This window comes from Camelina sativa, chromosome 7 (assembly GCF_000633955.1).
Source record: "Camelina sativa cultivar DH55 chromosome 7, Cs, whole genome shotgun sequence".
NCBI lineage: Eukaryota > Viridiplantae > Streptophyta > Magnoliopsida > Brassicales > Brassicaceae > Camelina > Camelina sativa.
This window is the reverse complement of record NC_025691.1, coordinates 23,876,195-23,889,220: the sequence shown is the minus strand read 5'-3', so window position 1 is coordinate 23,889,220 and position 13,026 is coordinate 23,876,195. Positions and strand designations below refer to the sequence as shown.

Below are 13,026 nucleotides of genomic sequence, written 5' to 3'. Positions count from 1 at the left end.
TTCATCAAAGATTACGTGACGGATGAGATAGACGCGTCCAGTGGGGGGATATAAGCAACGATATCCTTTAAATTTTTCATTGTAGCCTAGGAAGACACACTTGAGAGTCCTAGGGTCAAACTTAGTTTGAGCATACGACCTTAGAGTGGGAAAGCATGCGCAACCAAAGATTCTCAAGGCAGAGTATTCTGGTGCTTTGCCAAAGAGTGCTCCATACGGACTGATATTACCAGTAAGAGAGCTGTGAGGCAAAAGATTGGATAGAAAATTTGATGTGAAGAAGGCTTCCACCCAATAGCTTTGTGGAGTAGTACTTTGAAACATCAAGGTGAGAGCCATTTCAGTTAAATGTCTATGTTTCCTCTCAGCAATGCCATTTTGTTGAGGTGAATGAGGACAAGAGATGAAGTGTTGAATGCCAGCATCTTGCAGGTGAGTTAGTAATCTTTGACTTATAAACTCTCCACCACCATCTGACTGAAAAGTACCAATTTTGGTCTGCAACAAATTTTCAACCAGACACTGATACTTGAGGAAGATAGAGTAAAAATCAGATTTTCTCTTTAAGGGATAAAACCAACAATATCTTGAAAAATTGTCAATAAACACTGCATAAAACCTGAATCCTTGAATAGAGGAAACAGGAGAAGGACCCCAGAGATCACAATGCACTCTCTCTAAGGGCCTTGAAGCAATAAATGAAGAAGAACTAAATGGCAATCTTGAACTCTTTCCAAGCTGACATGGTTCACACACCTTGCTGGTACTTTTATTGACTTGAATTGCCTTATTTGCAGATAGGAGCTGAAGAAACTGTTGATTAGGATGTACTAATCTCTGATGCCAAACTTCATCACTTGTCTTGATTTGTCTTGTAGAGTAAAGCACCTGAAATTTCGGATCATCCAGCTTGTACAGTCCATTATTTTCCTTTCCCATTGTCAGAACTTTGAGAGTTGCTTTGTCCTTAATAACAACATCAATATCATCAAATGTGACAGCACATGGGTAATCTTTAGTTAATTTGGACACTGACAGTAATGACTTTGCTATTTCAGGGCAAACCAACACATCTTTGAGAGGAATATTACCTGATGTTGAAGGGAGATTTGCCGAACCAACATGAGTGATTGGAAGGTAGTTTCCATCACTTGCCATTACCACATCACTACCATGGTATGGTTGAGACTGTTGCAGGCGATGAGTGGAGCTTGTAATGTGTGCTGTAGCTGCTGAATCAGGGTACCAGCTGTTGTCCTCAATGACATATGTGATGTGTAAGGCTGAGAAGGCGGAAGCACTGATTGCAGGTGGAGCAGGTTGTTGATATTCCTCATCGAACCTATACCAGCACTCAAAAGCATTATGACCCCTTTTACTGCAAATCTGACAGACTGGTTTCTCATTTGCGTTGCCGGAAGTTCTGGTTGGGATGACAGACGAGAACTGTTGATGAAAGCCACGACCACGAGTGGAGAATGACCCTCTGCCTCTGCTTCTGTTACCGCGACCGCCACGAAAACCTGAGGTTCTTGTGGTGTTGAAAGCAAGGTGTGGTGAAACTTCGGTTGAAACAGAGTATCCTTGAAGTCTATCATCGTAACCAGTAAGGCGAGAGATCACATTATCATAAGTGAGTGCTGGCAGACGATCCATTGAATCCTCAATAACAGTGATAATAGTTTCATATTCACGACTTAAACCTCTCAAGGCTGCAAAAATCTTCATTTTCTCACTAACTGGATCACCTATTGAAGCTANATGAGTGGAGCTTGTAATGTGTGCTGTAGCTGCTGAATCAGGGTACCAGCTGTTGTCCTCAATGACATATGTGATGTGTAAGGCTGAGAAGGCGGAAGCACTGATTGCAGGTGGAGCAGGTTGTTGATATTCCTCATCGAACCTATACCAGCACTCAAAAGCATTATGACCCCTTTTACTGCAAATCTGACAGACTGGTTTCTCATTTGCGTTGCCGGAAGTTCTGGTTGGGATGACAGACGAGAACTGTTGATGAAAGCCACAACCACGAGTGGAGAATGACCCTCTGCCTCTGCTTCTGTTACCGCGACCGCCACGAAAACCTGAGGTTCTTGTGGTGTTGAAAGCAAGGTGTGGTGAAACTTCGGTTGAAACAGAGTATCCTTGAAGTCTATCATCGTAACCAGTAAGGCGAGAGATCACATTATCATAAGTGAGTGCTGGCAGACGATCCATTGAATCCTCAATAACAGTGATAATAGGTTCATATTCACGACTTAAACCTCTCAAAGCTGCAAAAATCTTCATTTTCTCACTAACTGGATCACCTATTGAAGCTAGCTGGTCACAAATATCTTTGATTCCCCTAAGATAATCTGACATGCTTTTCTCTAGTTTTTCAGCATTTTGAAGACGCCTTTGTAGCTCAAATAACCTAGAGGATGATGTGCGGTTAAAGTGAGAGATTAGTGTGTCCTATACCTCTTGAGCAGTTGCAGAACCTACCACCAGACGTAGAACGTTCTCTGTCATGCAGCCGAGCAACCATGCTTTAACCACCTGATCATATCTGGACCAGCTCTCAAAATCTGGGTTGAGTATATCTTCAACTTTGTCATTGTTGTTGTTGCGGATGGGAATCTTCTCATCTGGAGGTTTGGTAGCTCCATTGGCAAAGCCTAAAAGACCTTGAGTGCGCAGAAAAGACTCGAACTGTGACTTCCAAATGATGTAGTTTTGCTCAGTGAGCTTTATTGTAACACAGTTGGAGATGTGAAGAGAAGGAGAAGAGTAGGGTTCCATGGTTCTGTCCAAGGCTCTGATACCATGAAGAAATAAACAGAGAAACAGAGAGAAGAAAGAATGATTCTATTATTATTCAATCGATGAGTTTTGATACAATATCTTGTTCCTTTTATACATAAGGATACAAGGGATATTAGAGTCTTAACCTAGGTTCTAGGTTCTTCCAATCATTGTTACGTGGCGTCACTATCATCACATGGTTCAAGGACGGCAAATTGGTTCTTGGTTGGCAATGCCGTACAATTTGCAGGTGACGTCTTCTTTCGTTTTTTGTCGTGTTTTGCAGGTATCCGTTGAGTAGATGTGGGCTTAGGAAGAGTGTTGGGCCTTGGTCCCAATAATCCTTTTTGCAAAGCTGTGTCGTTTTGGACACAGTTCTTCACAGACGGTTCTAGTGAAGTGGGTGCCATCAATCTTTATATAACACAAGCCGTCGTGTTCGTTTAGTGAAGGATGAGAACGTTTTTCAAAACGAAGCGGATAAAACTCCACAATGTTGGTATGCTCCCTCCCGTCGTCCATGTTGAGCGGTTGATGTAGAGAAATCTCACGTAATATTTATGAAAGAGATGTTGGGTTTGGATCTCGAAATCGATTAGGGTTTCGTAATCGAATGAGAGATATTTCAAATTTGGGGGGTTTGTGGAGTGTATATATATCTTATTATATAAAGTTGGATTTTGAAAGTTAGCCATATTAACCAGATTTTGACATGTGTCAAGTTTAAATCAATATGAGATTTTGACATGTGTAAAAGTTATTATTTAATAGGAGGGATCTGAGATTACAACAAAAATAAAATATTTTGTTTTAAACAATAATAATGTAAAAAGATAATTATCAACAAAAATTTAAATTTTTTTTTGTAAATAATTATAAGGAGATTATATATCTCTTATTGAGATTATATATCTTATTATATAAAATTGGGTTTTGAAAGTTAGTCATTAACAGTATTTTGATATGTGTCAAGTTATTAATATGAGATTTTGAGATGTGTAAAAGTTAATATTTAATAGGAGGGATTTGAGATTATGACAAAAAAACAAAAAATTGTTTAAACAATATTCTTATTATATAAAGATGCGTTTGAAAGTTAGTTATTAACAGGATTTTGACACGTGTCAAGTTATTAATTTGAAATTTTTACATGTGTAAAAGTTAATATTTAATAGAAGGGATTTGAGATTATGACAAAAAAAAAAATTTTAACAATATTCTTATTATATAAAGATTGGTTTTGAAAATTAGCAATTAACAGGATTTTGAGATGTGTAAAAGTTAATATTTAATAGGAGGGATTTGAGATTATGAAAAAAACAAAAAATTGTTTAAAAAATATTAATAATGTAAAAAGATAATTATAATTTTTTTAAACAGTTTTTTGAAAATTAATTATAAGGAGATTATATATTTCAAAAAATGCAAAATTCTAACATTATTTACTTATTTTTAATTTTAAGTTATTAATTCAACAAAAAAATAGAAAAGAGATTAAGAAAAATATACAATTAATTACTAAATCTAAAAAATTTAAATACTCACTTCTATATAAACATAGATCTTCTCATATTTTTCATCTAACAAAATAATTTATTCAAAAACATTGATTTAAACTTTATTCTATTGGTAAAATTTCTTTAATGGGAAGGTAAATTTTGCTTATTTTTTAAAACCAAAAATTTCTCCTACTTTATCTTTTTTTTTTTCAGTTTGGAATAGGTAAGATTAATATATTGACCAAAAAAAATGTAAGATTAATATATTGCATATACTCTTTCTAATACTGTATTTTAAATTTTATTGTAGGATTTTTAGATTGTTTTATTTAATTTATATTTTTATCTTTGATTTGAGATTCATATATTACTGTGATTACAATTTTCTATTATTTCTATGTCAAATTAATTTTCTTCTAATTTCTCAACCTTTATTGGTTGGTCATAGACTTTTATGCAAACATAAATGTTGTAATTCATTCAATCCTAAAGGGAGATAAAGAGTAAGGATAAAATAAGCTAATCAAACACAAGTTTACAACAAACATAGATAGATAGATTGGAAAAATATAAATCGTTTTTGATATATCCATAGGAGTTCGGAGACAAAGGGTAAATCATGATGTGTCAAAGACACTTCCACGAATATATTGGAAAATTTAACATTAGTTACTATCAAAAGATTTTGTGACGTTGGAAAAAAGTTTTTAATTTCATTGGTTGTCGTAGCATGCCACTTTGAAATAGCTAAAATATGTGAATATGTTCTCTCCACACATGAGGAAGGATGGGCAAAGGTTCTCTCAATGGTGGAGGAGGTTGAACGCATGCAAGGTTATCTCTACAAGTGAGGAAGGTGGAGCCAAGATTCTCTTCATGGTGGAGGAGGTTGGACACAAGATTCTCTCCATAAGGGAGGAGGGCATAGCTGAGGTTTTCTCAATGGTTGGTCATACACTATTGTGATGATACATCATTGATTAGTATACTATGTAATATATTTTTAATTCGAGAAGTTTCTTGAACCAACAATTTTAGTGATTAAATAAACTATGCAAAAGTGAAAATAAATAGACGTAATAGTTGGCTTAGTTTGTTTATATATATATTTTTCTAGGTGGTGGTAAAGAATATATTTGTAACATACAATATATTTAGTTAAATATAAAAAAAATCTACTTCTAATGGTAACATATATCAAAAAATGTACATTGATATAAATCAGTGTATTATAAGGGAAAAAATTTATAAAAAATGTATAACAAATTTTAATATTTTTTATTAAATTTAATATTATTTATAACATTTTAAAACCCGACTGTTGGGCGGATCCTTATCTATTATTATATATATAGAGGGACTAGGTAGGTTGAAAGGTACTCTATCTATAACGGGCTTTTTTTAATGGGCCCTAACGTAATGAATTCGGAAGTTTCAATTCACAGATTCTTTGGTCCGGCCCGGGAGCGGGTGGTGGCCGGTTACTCTAATGAATATGATCGAAGGAAACACGGTTAGAAAATCGTACCAGAGGGCAGTATTATTAACTATTAATCCTTCATCCATACAAAGTACAAACTAAAACAAAAGGGGGTGCCTCTACAAACCAAAAATACATGGCTGAGAAACTTTTCGAGTTAATTACACGTTGTTGTTACTATAACTAATGTTTTATGACAATTACATAAAACCTTGCAGGATCATTAAATCTTATTGAAGTCCTTTTTTTTTGGTTTGGTTTGATTCAATCATTTAGGAAGCATGGGACCACTTCAACACACTCTTGGACCGGTTTCAAAGGAAGACAACAAATCTTTAGTCTTTTAGTTTTTACACGAAGGCTATGTACAGTACAAGATACGGTTCTCTGAATCAAAAGATGTTTGCAGAATGCAGAAGTTGTCACAGGTTTTTAATTTACAGCAAAATTTTGTTTGTTGGTTGAGACTCTTGAGACTCGATCTATCTAATCTGTTATATCATAAAAGGCTTTTAAAGAAGGTTAAGTACGTACGGAGGAGTAATAGTTTAAGGCCATATAATTAATTGGGCTAATAAGCCCATTAAAAAGGATTTAGTAGTTAGCCGTTAGAAGAAGAAGAAAAAAGGCAACGGTGAGGTTGTGGTGGAGTTGGTGTTGTGTTGGCTTTTACGATTCTTTTTTTTTTTTTTAGTTAACGGTAAGCTACTTTTTTAACTTCTACTTAAAGCTTTTGTTTGTATTCCCCATTATACCCTTCATTCACAAGTCACAACACCACATACACACTTCACCAAATTTAGACTCTGACTCTCTGCCCAACTCTAAATTATCTATCTACCCTCCATTAATCATATGAGGTTTCTTTGCCGTCACACAAGTAACAAAGTTTACCATACGTAGATATAAGTGTGATATGAATATGGGTCATTACACTTATCGCTAAAATTTGTTTTTTGAACTAGAACAATTAACTTCATATTGTATTGTATTAATCAAAAATTTGGACTAGAATGGAATTATTATACTAGTAATTGGTAAAATTCTGGGTTGTCCTGTATTTTCTAATTCCAGTTCTTGAGTAATTTTTTTTCTGTAAAGAGCATTAAAATAACATAAAGGAAGTGGGGGTCAAATAAAATTGGTTCATTGACAATCATTGTACTTCCCCCTCTTCGAGAAGCCAAAAGCTGTGTGATTGAGGGCACGAGCTACTGAAGCAGTTAACTTCGAGGTCGGGAGTAAAATAATGTAACAGTTGTTTCATTAATTTTACTGTATCTGTGTATATGTGTCAAAGTCATAAAAGCATGCGGAATTGAAGACTTTTGGTGCATTCTCCAAAAACATTCTTTACGGCATCTCCAACTCCGGTTTATTTTAGAGTCAAATTTCTATTATAAAGCAATGTTTCAATTCTACTCTATATTATATTCTAAAATAGAGAAAATGATAGGATTGCTCTATATATAAAATAATTCTATTTTCACCTCTATTTTTTTATACTAATTCTATTTTAGAGTTAAAAATAGAATAATACATTAGAGGAAAACAATGCTCTATTTTTGAATTGCTCTAATTTAGAAAAAAAAAATAAAAATATACATTGGAGATAGTCTTAGAGTTTAAAACCCTCTAATTTTAAAATTTTTTTAAAAGTAAATAATGTAGTCATTGTTTCGTTACATTTTTATTGTATATATGGTTCAAAGTCATAAAAGCATTAGGACTTTGGTCTATTGAATTCAATTAATAATAACCATACAGTAGTAAGTTAGAAAATGCAGACGGCAAACTTTAATCCTGAACTAATGAGACAAAAGCGTAATTTTCACGACATATACATGTAATAACACCATTAGTAACGGTGTCCTTTTCTGAAACCAAAAGCATAAATTAACCGAACACGTAAGCAATATTCACCGGCTATAACCGGTTTACCTTTCTTTATTAATTTGTTACCGTTTCTTCTTTGTTTCTTTTTAAAACCTCTCCAAATAATAATAAGCTCTCTCATTCATACTCTGTTCCATCTCTCTCTCTCTCTCTCTGAGTCTGATCTTCATCTCACTTTCCGATTTTACCCCCACATTACCTTCAAATTCCATCTTCCTACCCCTTCAAAGCTTCTTACGAGATGTCTGTAGTCTCAAATCTTCGTTCTCCGGTTAAACCAATGGTTGTTGAGTCTCGAGCTATCCTCTGTTCAACCGGGAACAGATTCAAGGTTACGAACACAGAGATTACAAAGAAGCCACAACAACGAGTGACGAAATCTCCGGCGGCGAAGAAGAAGAAGCCGGACTCGAGTTTCTCAGCTTCGACTGATGATTCGTCTTCTTCCACTTCATCCTCGGAACGTTCAACGGTGAAGACGACGAACTCTAGGAAAATCATAACGCCGTCGAAACGGAACGGAGTAGTAACTACGAAGCTCAATGATGTCGTCGCCGTTGCCGTTGTTGAGGACATTTCTCCTAAACTTCCGGGACCGGTCAAGAGATGCCACTGGATCACACCTAATTCAGGTCTCTCTCTCTCTCTGACCACTTTATTTTTTATGTTTTCCCTCTTTGCCTCATTTTAACTTTAATTTAAATTTTACGGTTTTTTCTACTATTTATTTTAATTTATAAAATGTTGAATTTCGTGAATAACGAGGAGATCATGTTTTAAAAGAAGATGGAATAAAATGATTTTTTTTTTGTTTTAATGTTGGAAATAAAATGTTCTTTTTGGTTTTAATGTTAGAAATAAAAAATGTTGTAACATTATATCAATGTAGAGAGAGACTTTGTTGTCCTTGTCGCACATTTAATGAATCTGCAAAGGAATTAAAAGATACTTACCCAATTTATTTCGTTTTTGGCCTCTAAAAAATATCTCTATCGACTTCACAAATGAAGAAGCCATGTGAATAATTGGCTTTTTTTATGGTTTACGAAATGTAGTAACATTTTTTTTTTTAATATGTGTTAAAAGATTATAAAGGTGACAATCAGTTTTCATACATGTCAACAACATATTTATTGCACCCAGCAAAAACTTGGTCTTGTAGTTGAGACATACTGTATAAGCCTATAAGGACAAAAATCTTTCTTTTTTTTCGTTGAAGATTGATTGATACTACTCCTACTATATACGTTTTTTCGGTTAATTATTAATAATGGTGCTTGATGAACAGACCCGATCTACGTGTTGTTCCATGACAAGGAATGGGGTGTTCCAGTTCGTGACGACAAGAAACTCTTCGAGCTACTTGTGTTCACACAAGCATTGGCTGAGTTTAGCTGGCCTTCAATCCTTCACAAAAGAGAGGACTTTAGGTAAACTTAGGCCAGTGAATTTGACTATTTTGTGTTTTAATTTGGTGTATTAGTAAAAGGTTTTTGTTTCGTTTTGCAGGAAGCTCTTTGAAGAGTTTGATCCTTCAGCTATATCACAATTCACAGAGAAGAGGTTGACGTCTCTTAGAGTAAACGGGTGTCTAATTTTATCCGAGCAGAAGCTGCGAGCAATTGTAGAGAACGCAAAGTCAGTTCTTAAGGTCAGTGCTGTGTGCTTTGATAAGAAATTGTGAATATTATGTGTTGAAAACTTATTTGAATCAGCTTTGGTTGTAAATTGAAAACAGGTCAAGCAAGAATATGGATCATTCAGCAATTATTGTTGGAGATTTGTGAACCACAAGCCATTAAGAAATGGCTATCGTTATGGTCGTCAAGTGCCGGTTAAGTCGCCAAAGGCAGAGTACATTAGTAAAGATATGATGCAGAGAGGGTTTCGCTGCGTTGGTCCTACTGTTATCTATTCCTTCTTGCAGGCCTCTGGCATTGTGAATGATCATCTCACAGCTTGTTTCAGATACCAAGAATGTAATGTTGAGACTGAGAATGAACTGAAAAGCCTTGAGATGGACACCAAACTGGATCTGCATTCTCCACGGCTTGTTTGATCAGCAACAGGGGAATGGATTATTAAAAAGATGAGTGACCAGAGTTTGTATTCATTATGGAATGTAGCATTTGTAGCTAGCTCCGTTAATTGATTGTGCTTTTCTTCTAGCTAGCTTTGTCTAACTAGTTATTTGATGATGTGTTAGTGTTTGACAAAAAGATTGATTGCAGAGAATAAGGAATTTAACATTTTGTAAAAGCATATGTTCTGCAAAGTTTGGATCTTTGATGCATGGACTTGAGACATGAGACTAAGCAATTTGACAGGACACAAAACAGGTTCAAGCCACTAATTCATGTGACATTTGTAAGGGGACAGAATCATACATATATTAAGATATTTTATCTACAAATAATGCTTTTGAAACCAAATTCATGATTTGAACAAAACAAACCACTCTAACACTCCAATGCTTCTTCCATGGAGAAGGCTGTGAGCAGCATATTTGGATAGTAAGTGAGGAACATATGAGATTCCCATAAAGATCCAAATACCTGGAAGAAGAAACAATATGAGTATTTTGCCTAGTTTGTTCATATTGTCAACCACGAGCCTTGCCATTTCCAAGTGTAAGCTCAAGATCCTCCATACCAACATCATGTATCCTCTCTCCTTCCCACGGCTTAACTTGGCTATTCTCAAATTTAAATTCAGAGCTTTGACCAATCTCTTGGAACGCAGCAGCATTTGGAAACATCTGCGGAGGAGCGGGTTTCACAAGATTGAAAGTAGGAGAAGTTGGGACCATAGAGGCAGAGAACATAGGCTGCTGTTGCTGTTGAGCAAACTTCTGAAAGCTTATCCAATGACCAGAATCAACAGTGGAAGAGTCAGACTCATCACATTCAGGTATAGTAGCCGGGGTATGAAACTGGCGATGCGTCGGACTAGCAGGTGCAGAAACCGCATAGAAAGGATAGTTAAAAGACGCCATGGATTGTTTAGCAATAGCCATGGACTGCTGAGCAATAGAGTCCCAGTTGGGCAACGGTTTAGGATTCTTGGAAGTTGGAGACGAGATAGGTGGGGTAACGGGACAACTGTTTGAGATTCTGAGGGAAGGTAGAGAGGAAGGAATGCCACCGTTTCTGAGGAAGGGGAAGTAGGTGGAATTTGGCTCACCACGAGAGGGACTAGGGAAAGATGAGGAAGAAGGGCTGACTTGGTAAGACGGGATTGGACTTTGAAAAGCTGATGAAAGAGGGCTATGGTTCTGAGATGAGTAAGGAGTAGCTCGTGATGAAGTACCAGCTATCTCACCAGGTAAAGGCTTGCATCCCTGTTGCTCCAACCAAAACAACAATAACCAATCAGAATGGATCAAGTATCATAGATACAGATGAAGACCTTCGCATACTAATAATAGCTCAAGATTTGGATCATCAGAGACACATCAATCTAAAATTAGAAAGATAACCCTAGATCCATGTATAAACATATGCTTTGATTTGACAAGGTAACTAAAATGTAATTTTCCAGGAATCATAGATATTCTCAGATTCAAACCCGATTAAACACAAATCAAAATCGACGAATTCAGATTCAAACAACAATAACGTTAATAAACAATAAGGCTCAGATCTGAAAAAAAAAAAAGTAAAATAACCTTGCGATAAGTAGTACCGTCTTCTTCAACAACCCAACCAGCTTCAGAACAAAGAGCCTTAAGGACCTCATTATTATCACAATGTTTAGGCAAATTATAATCGCCTTGAGCTCTAAGACCAGTGTATATCTTAGCAGCTACAGCTCTTCTCCGTCTCTCTCTCCTCCGATTATTCTCCCTCTCTCTCCACGACGGTTTCCTCCTCGCTGCTGCTGCTGCAGCCGCCGCAGCCGCAGCTGCTGCTGATGTCGACGTAGCACCGTCAGACGTCATCGGAAAAAAAAACCACCACCGCCACACCTCGAAATCTCCGAGAGAGAGCTTTGGATGGGGTAGGTGAAGAACTGAAGATTTGTGTGAACACAGACTGAAGAAGAAGAAGAGAGGAGGAGTGAGAAGTTAGTGCTCACGAGGAATACGCTTTTCCCCTTCGCTGGAATCGAAGAAGAATCTCTCTCCCTCTCGCTCTCTCTCTCTCTTTCTTTCTTTCTTTTTTTTTTACTTTGATGTTAAAAAAAAAAGTTGACTCGTCTGTGTGTGTGTGTTCGAAGGTACACATTAAAGAATTACTGTTATTATTATATCAATCGTCCACGTGTAACAACGTGGTGTTTGAAGGGTGAGATTGAGTAAGGTGTATATAGGGATGTGTGTGATTAGGTGTAGAAGATAAATAAGACAGTAGCGTGTGTGTATCGTTGTCGTAGCAGTACGTTATTATTGTTTTTTTTTTTCCGTTGGTTGGGTGTGTGTTACAAAAAGAGAGTAATGACCAAATAATACAGAGAAGAAGAAAAGAGGAGACAGTGTGGGACCCGATTCTTTAGTGTGGGTCCCTTACTTGTGTGACACACCATTTGATTGGTTCTCTCTTTTTTTTTTTTTTTTTTTTTTTTTTTTTTTTTTTTNTCATATAAATAGAGTAGATATAATCAATCATATTATAAGATGAAACATAATGATGTCTTTAATTAAATAGAGAATTTCTTAGCATACGAACGAATTTTGACCATTTTTGTCTTCGTTAGTTGTATGTAAATTACCCATACATTTTACTTTCTTAACCCTCTTCTTCGTAATTTATAATTTGGGTCGTATTTAGTATTTACTAGTGTATATGTTTTTATGCATAAGTTTATTTGAAGCTTTTGATATAGTATCCAGATTACTTGTATAGTCCACAACTTGAAATTTGCTAAAGTTTTTATAAAGTTAATTGCTGAGTCCATCATTATATTTAGAATGATTTTATTAGTTGTTTTATACCATCATTTATAACTAGTAACTACACAAATGTATAGTTCATTGAAAAAGGGGTTTGTCCCACAGCTAGGCCCGGCGGCATATTATATTTGACTGATCTTACAACGAATGCAAATCGAGATTACACTTTACAAATGTTAAATCAAAATTATAAGTAGTCAAAAACATATATACTTCGTATAAGCTACTACTTTTACCTATATCTAATATATGTATATAAACTGTGACTTTAATCTTGAAATGTCAACTGTTTTATGTCGTAATAAAGTTCAGAAAAACCAAAAAAAAAAAAAAAAAANGTATGAGTGTGACTAACTTAAGAGGGTACATCGCTAGACTGCTAGTACTAGTATAGATATGTAATAAATTCATTTACAGTATTTATAATATCTTTAGATTATGACGTTTATCATAATTCAGAAATCTCCGTTTTA

The 13,026-nt window shown here is 35.5% G+C and overlaps 2 protein-coding genes across 2 annotated transcripts; one reads left to right on the top strand and one right to left on the bottom strand.

The window, feature by feature from the left end:
• LOC104702246 (DNA-3-methyladenine glycosylase 1-like) lies at nucleotides 7,757-9,955 on the top strand. Its single transcript, XM_010418071.2, has 4 exons — nucleotides 7,757-8,294; nucleotides 8,951-9,092; nucleotides 9,172-9,313; nucleotides 9,401-9,955. Exons 1-4 carry the CDS (start codon nucleotides 7,904-7,906, stop codon nucleotides 9,719-9,721), a joined length of 996 nt encoding a protein of 331 aa, XP_010416373.1. The 5' UTR covers nucleotides 7,757-7,903; the 3' UTR covers nucleotides 9,722-9,955.
• Nucleotides 10,000-11,843, bottom strand: LOC104702245 (protein BRASSINAZOLE-RESISTANT 1). The gene is made up of 2 exons (XM_010418070.2): nucleotides 11,330-11,843; nucleotides 10,000-11,002 (listed from the first exon to the last, which is right to left on the bottom strand). The coding sequence occupies exons 1-2, from the start codon at nucleotides 11,600-11,602 to the stop codon at nucleotides 10,265-10,267; spliced, it is 1,011 nt and encodes a 336-aa protein (XP_010416372.1). The 5' UTR covers nucleotides 11,603-11,843; the 3' UTR covers nucleotides 10,000-10,264.

Excerpts from the sequence above, each read along its gene's own strand:
- LOC104702246 (XM_010418071.2), top strand. The coding sequence starts at position 7,904 with ATGTCTGTAGTCTCAAATCTTCGTTCTCCGGTTAAACCAATGGTTGTT. Across the intron at positions 8,295-8,950 it reads CTGGATCACACCTAATTCAG|ACCCGATCTACGTGTTGTTC; the intron begins GTCTCTCTCTCT and ends CTTGATGAACAG. Across the intron at positions 9,093-9,171 it reads CACAAAAGAGAGGACTTTAG|GAAGCTCTTTGAAGAGTTTG; the intron begins GTAAACTTAGGC and ends TTCGTTTTGCAG.
- LOC104702245 (XM_010418070.2), bottom strand. The coding sequence starts at position 11,602 with ATGACGTCTGACGGTGCTACGTCGACATCAGCAGCAGCTGCGGCTGCG. Across the intron at positions 11,003-11,329 it reads ACGGTACTACTTATCGCAAG|GGATGCAAGCCTTTACCTGG; the intron begins GTTATTTTACTT and ends TTGGAGCAACAG.